The sequence below is a fragment of the Salvia miltiorrhiza genome, chromosome 6 (assembly GCF_028751815.1).
Source record: "Salvia miltiorrhiza cultivar Shanhuang (shh) chromosome 6, IMPLAD_Smil_shh, whole genome shotgun sequence".
NCBI lineage: Eukaryota > Viridiplantae > Streptophyta > Magnoliopsida > Lamiales > Lamiaceae > Salvia > Salvia miltiorrhiza.
Window position 1 is genome coordinate 43,362,710 of NC_080392.1, and position 7,164 is coordinate 43,369,873.

At 42.7% G+C, this 7,164-nt stretch overlaps 1 protein-coding gene across 1 annotated transcript; it reads right to left on the reverse strand.

The window, feature by feature from the left end:
- Window positions 1-323: 323 nt before the first annotated feature.
- LOC130989776 (receptor-like protein kinase FERONIA) lies at window positions 324-2,978 on the reverse strand. Its single transcript, XM_057913877.1, has one exon. The coding sequence runs from the start codon at window positions 2,870-2,872 to the stop codon at window positions 380-382; it is 2,493 nt and encodes an 830-aa protein (XP_057769860.1). The 5' UTR covers window positions 2,873-2,978; the 3' UTR covers window positions 324-379.
- Window positions 2,979-7,164: the final 4,186 nt, after the last annotated feature.

A 7,164-nucleotide genomic window follows, 5' to 3' on the forward strand; every position in this document is an offset into this window, starting at 1 on the left:
CTTTGACTCATTGGCTTTCTGCAGATCCTTAACTCTCATGCATTCTGCGTGATTTCAAGAGAAATCTTGGGTTCTTTTCCAAAAATGATCGCATCCCTCATGTGATCATAACTCTTTGGAAGCGCATTCAATAGCATAATTGCCTTAACCTCATCATCCATTGTAACATCGATGTTTTCAAGATCAGCCAAAGACTTGTTAAACTCATCTAACTGATCCTCAATAGCATAACTGAATAATACCACTATGTGCTCTCTGCATGATATCATCTTTGGTAATCTTAGAACTGCTTACACAAAGCTGCAATGCGAATTCCGAGGCCCGAGAAAACAAATCTACACTGACATATATACATTTGTGACTTGACAATCCTCTGTTACTAATGATTGACAAAAACTACTTGACTACTTGTTGTCGTCTCTTCTAATTCACCCTTCACTTTGATTGTTTGTGGTGCTACAGATTCTTGTTGAGAGTGATCAGTTATGTCTTCCACCTCTGTTGTCAGCTGTAACGCGAGCGCTAATTCGAGGCCCATCACCACATCTGCCATGGTAGGCCTCTCTAGTGGCTGAATGTGTATGCATCTCCCTGCTATTCCAACAAATACATTCAAACAAGCTGCTGAAATCTGCCCCGTGAGGTTTGCGTCGATGAGTCGATCCACTTGCCCTTCACGCACACAAATTCGAGCCCATCCGGCCAGGCTATGTTGCTCCTCGTCGAGCCTCACATCCACGGCAGGCCTTCCGGAGAGAAGTTCGAAGAGAACCACTCCATATGCATACACATCGGATTTTCTGGTCAACTGATTGGTTGAAAGGTATTTGGGATCCAAGTAGCCGAAGGTGCCTTTGACGTTGGTGCTGATGTGCGTGAAGGAATCGTTCGAGTTTCCCATTTTGGAGAGCCCGAAATCTGAAATCTTAGCCACCCAGTCGTGGTCGAGAAGGATGTTGGTGGACTTGACGTCGCGGTGGATGATGGCGTGCTTGGTGCCGCTGTGGAGATAGTGCAGTCCTTTTGCGGCGCCCATGGAAATTTGGAGGCGCTGCTTCCACGTTAATGGTGAATTCTCGGAGTTGTTGATGATGTGGTCGCGGAGGGAGCCGTGGGCCATGTAGTCGTAGACGAGGATCATCTCGCCGTCGTCGTCGCAGTAGCCGATGAGGGAGACCAGGTGGAGGTGGCGAAGCTTGGAGAGCATCTCGATCTCGGTGAGGAACTCGCGGGCGCCTTGGCTGGAGGAGGGGTTGAGCCTCTTGATCGCGACGGTGGTGGTGGCGTGGTCGATGAGGCCTTTGTAGACGTTGCCGAAGCCTCCCTTTCCGATGACGAAGTTGTGGTCGAAGTTGCGGGTGGCGGTTTTGATGTCGTCGAAGGAGAAGTATCTGCAGAGATCGGTAGGCAGGGAGATGGCAGCTGATCCGCTAGTTCTGGCGGTGGACCAGCTTGACCCCGTCGATGACTTGGCGACGCTCGTCGCCGAGTCCTTCATTTTCCGCCGCCGCCGGAAGATCAAGAAGCCAATGGCTGTAACCACCGCAAGAACTCCGGCTACACTCCCAGTAACAGCGTAAATTATAGAAGATCCTCCACTCTTTCTCTTCCGCAGCGGCGGCGGCGGCACATCCAGTGTCGAAGAATCCACCGTGAGCTCCGGGTTGGCGGCTGCGAAACTCCCTTTGGTATCATTGAGTTTGAAAATTTCTAATCCATTTAGCAAAGCGCTAATAAACTTTGGTCTCACCGAAAGAAAAGGAACCAACGATAGGCGCAGGTCTTGCTTTCCACGATCTCCGTCGTCAGGAACCCATATTATGTAGTCTCTGAAGACGGGAATGTCAAGGCCACCGGCGAAGACGATGACGTCAATTCCAATATCCGCCGTCTGATTATTGATGATTATCGAAAACACTCTTTCGTTTTGCACCGTAACTTCCTGCAGAAATTCACAAAAGTGGAAGCGGAGCAGATAGAAGAATCCCGAATCAACTGGAAATCCCCACTCCAAGCTTATGTTGATGTTGGTCATGAAACGAGCAGATGTGTACACTCTCGGCGGAGCAGTATACGGCGGCGTTTGGGCGGTGTAGTTGATCACAACTCCCTCGTCATTCATCTTCCACCCAACATCGGCGAAGAATATGTAGTCATCGTCAGGATTCCAGCCGCGGAACATGCCGCGCGTGGGCCCACTGTCGTCTTCGATAGCGACCCTCGCGCCGCCGACGTTCAGCCTGTAGAGATTCTCCAAAGCCGTGTCGGAGTTGAGATAATACACCTCGTCGACAAATTTGATCACCACGTCGTTTCCCTTGAAATAGAGTTTATCAGGGATCGACACGATCTCGATTCCGTTGATGAAAGCGGAAGACATTGGATTCGGGGTGAAGGTTAAATCGAGCCTCTGGGTTGCTCCGATGTTGACGATGAATTCCTTCATAAAAGCAGGTTGTGATAAGCTCCGGGAATGAAGGAAAGCGCTGAAGTTTCTCAACAGGGTGAAGGAATTCGCAGTGAGAGAGAAAAGAGATTGAGTAGCGTTGACAGTGAGAGAGAAAAGAGATTGAGTAGCGTCGACGTCGGAGTAGGCGTTGGGGTAGAAGTAAAGGCGGAGGAATTTCTGGCCTGTGGTGAGCGGAAAAGTGTATGTGAAAGGGGAATGGAAGAGACGAGCAGTCTGGTAAGGGACTGCAAAAACCGAAGGGTCCATAGTGGAAGCTTCGGAAGCTGAAGATATGGAGGCGGCGTTTGATGGCATGAATCTTGAATGGGTATCGCTGACCCAACTCCGGAGGCTGGTGTCGTTTGCGATTGTCGACGCGCCGCAGTTGAGGAGGATCAACTCCGTGGCGGTGTAGGCCGGCATGGAGGCGCTGCTGGGGAGGATCAACTCCGTAGCGGTGTAGGCCGGCGTGGAGGCGCTGCTGATTTGGGCTGTTGAAAATATAGAGGTGAGCAACAACAGGTGAAGAGCGTGGGACATCATCGTTGTAGTGAGTAAGGGCCTTGTTTTAGCAGATTTGAGGTCTGGAAATGAAAAGGATAAAAAGTGGTGCCAAAGACTTACTTGGAGCAAGTCAATGGCGTTACATGAATAATTTCTTTTCCACAACTAGCGTGCCCCACCAAGAGAGAACCATGTTTTCAATGCCACGAGTTTTAATCTTGTTCTATATTTCCTCCCTCCCTCAAAAATGGCTTATTTCTTTTCGACACCGAGATATATTAACTAAAATATGTGAATTAAATTGTTTAGTAGTCGACGAGAAAACAAGAATAAATCGATGCAAACTTTGATTACAAGAGAAAGAATAAACTCTAAACAAGCTATCGCTACACTCGAGCTTTGAAAATGGCAGCAGGATAAGCTATCTTTCTGATGAAGATAGAATCGTATAATATATTATATCTTTAATTATTGATTTGTCTTGTTGGTCAAGTTAGTTTGTGATGCAGGTAGAAGCGTGAAATATATTTGATTCTAAAACATAAATAAAACTCATATTTATAATAAAACCCTAAACATCTAAAAGGAAACAAACTAATTGACCAACAAGACAAATCAATAATTAAAGATATAATATATTATACGATTCTATCTTCATCACTTTCTCTCTCTGGTTTTTCTGAGCTAACTCACGAAGAAGATGATATACAGTGAGTTAGTTATAACAGATCCACTCCCTTCCTTGGATCTCAACCGTGGGATCAAATCTGACGGCTGTGATTAAAGAACATAATTGCACAACTAAATCCCTCCGAGAAACTTATTTGCACATATCTGACTTTGAAATCGCTCCTACCCCTTAAGTTGAAACACGATATTGATTTTGTGCAAGCTAAAATAACATAAATAAAATAGCAGGATTCATAAAAGTTAATTATTACTCCCTTCGTCCCACTTTAATTGGCATATTTGTTTTTTTTGTTTGTCTCACTTTAATTGGCACTTTCCAAAAATAGTATGCGGTCCCTACCTTCTCTACACACATTAAACAAATGATCTCCATCCATTTTACACACCCAACTCTTTATTCTTAATCTCCGTGCCCAAAGTAAAATTAAGTGCCAATTAAAATGAGACGGAGGGAGTACTATTTTTTATAAACTCGACCTTTTTAATGCATACATATCCCAATTCCCAACATAACATTTCCAATCACCACATTATTACTGAAATCAAACAAGTCCAAGAAATCACATTTCTCTCGGGCATCACCTTTTGAATGTCCAGAAATCAGCATGGTCCAAGACACGCAATCCCTTTCAGGCATTCTGTCGAACACTTTAATAGCACACTCCAACTGGGCGCATTAAGTTGTGGGCCTTTATTTTACTTTTTATGTTAGTTCGGCCCAAATTTGGAGTTCATGAAATTAGGAATGGGATTCCCCTATTGGGCTTACGAAATAAAAGATATTCACTTCGTTCCTCTTTAGACAAAGGGGTGATTCTATTCATAGCCCCCATTTTACTCTTTATAGCCTCTAATTTATTAAAATATTTAAAATATTAATAAAAGAACTATTTCACCCTCTTGTAGCCCCTGAAAAAGGTAGTAACTCTTCTTCGATCCTTCTCTCCATGGTGCTGCTACAACCTATTTCTTCGCCGTTCATCTCAAAGCTCGCCACCGTTCCACCATCCTCAATTGGTGCCGCCACCACCACCTCGAGCCCCTGATGCCCTTCGACTTCTACTTCGTCGAGAAAATTGTTCGTCAATTGATGCCCTTGTCGCCATTGCCGCCGCCTGATTTAACTCGCGTCTGCCTCTGCACAAACACTCACAAAATTCCCTAATTAAATATCAGTTGCTCTATAAACACCACTAACTAATACGCATGCAGTAAACAACTTCAGATCTTGAGTGCAGATCCGAAGACCAGCTATGCCACGACGAGAGCGCAACCAGCCCTGGAAGAGCTAAGTATTCTTGTAGCATCACCATGATTCACTATGTATTGTTCGACCCCTTATTTAAAATTTTGGAGGAAATTTGAATATGGCATCACTTGGCTGTATCACACAAAATATGACATTGGATTTGAACATTTCGTTCCAGGGAAAACAAGAATATCAGTGGTATGGCTTGCTACGCTAGTGTTAATACACATCTTGGGGTTGGTGAGTAATGTATTGTGTTACAATATTCCTTCTTTGAGATTTGATAAAATTTCCATAATTGTTTCTACAATTTGTTCATGCTTTCAGAACAAAGCGGAAGGGACGACTTGGAATCTCTGGGTTATGTCCTAAGATACTTCCTCATATGCAGAAGCCGACGCTTGTGCAGCTGGTGCGAATTGAATGAAACTAGGGCTGTAAACGAGCCAAGCTACTCGTGAGCTATTCGACGTTTGACTCGATAAAAGCTCGATCGGTAATTTAATGAACAGCTCGTTTAGCTAAACAAGCCAAGCTTGAGCATGATGATACTCGGCTCGTTAGCTCGTGAACAAGTTCGTGAAGGGATTTATCTTAAAAACATAAGATTATTCATTAAATGTCTTACTATATTTTATACTGTATGTAGTAATATTTGGATTAAGTATTTAATTAACATCATTTATTTACAAGAAAATAGTAAATATATTATTTTTGTGAATCAAAATAACTTATATATTTGAAAATTAACTTATGCATTAGGAAAATAACTAAAATTTTAAATAAAAATTTAAATTGAAAAAGCTCGATTAGGCTCGGCACTGTATTCGACTCGATTAAAGCTCGATCGATAATTAATCAAATAGCTCGATTAGCTAAACGAACCAAGCTTGAACAAGACACTATTCGACTCGGCTCGGCTCGATTACACCCTTGATCACTAATTTCTTAGCAACAAAAACTGCAACTAACACAGGTAATTGTAGCAAGTAAAAAGTAACCGAGTATCGTATCCACAGGGACTATTATAACGAATCACTCTAAGTAATCCTAATTAAACTCTAGTAATATTCAGGCAAAACAAAAATGAAGGTGAAACTCGAACTAAATTTAACCAAATAAAACTAAAGAACATATAAATAACGATAACTAACTCAAATATAAGGAAAACTCTGACCCTAGGGATGTACTTTCACAAATCAACTATATGCATTTAACCTATTGATTCAATTACCAATTTTAATCCAACCCTGATGAAAGATCACTATATTATTCACAAGCGTCTCTAACGACCACCATGAACGTAGATTAATAAACCCCTTTTCGCATTCAAGACTCCAAGGAATAAATTAACTCCAAATAGCACATAAAGAATAGTTTCCTATAGGTTCACCTATCGCATTCAAGACTCAAGGATAATACTATATCATGCATTCCTGAATCGGCTGAACAATTATCGCATTCAAGACTCAAACTGAACAGCTAGACATGTAAATCATTGATCAGATAATTCACAAGAGATTAAGCACCAGGAATCATGAATCATAAGTTGGAGGGCAAATTGATATCAATAAATCAGAAACACATAATTAATTAGCTATGTACAAACCCTAGGTTCAGAATAAAAGACTAGCCAGACATAATGAAATCAAACATAAACATAATTAAAAAGAACGCAATTGTAAAAACTGAATTAAATAAAAACCGAATAAAAACTGAAGTAGCGACTTGAATCTTCAATCTTGATCCAAGCCTTAAAAACTAGAAAAACAATAAAAATCTAAAGCTAAAAACTAAAGTATGAATGCTAAGGTTTTCGGTGGTCTGCCGTCTGATCTCCCCCCTTTGAAAGGCCAAAAGAGGACCTATTTATAGGCCTCAAACTTCCTTCGGATTACCATGGAAAGTTGCCATGCAAAGTAGGATTCTAATGGAAATAGAATTCCAAAGGTAATAGAATCGTGTGAAATAAGGCAACTTTCCAGCTGGATGCACGCACTGAAAACACTCCCACTCTCGCTGCCTTCGCGATTCTCGCCAGAGGAATGGATGTCTCTCGGGGAACGGGTTGCGTCAGAGGAATGGACGACTTCTCTGACCTCGCCAGAGGAATGGTATCGCCAGCGGAATGGTTGATCTCTCTGGCATCTCTGTCTATTGAGCGCTGAACTTTACGTCTCTGACGCTGGCGCTTCTCGGCAGAGAAATAAGTGATTCCTCTGCTCTGGCTTCTCGATTCCGCTGGTCAGAGGGGAAAGCGACTCCGCTGGCA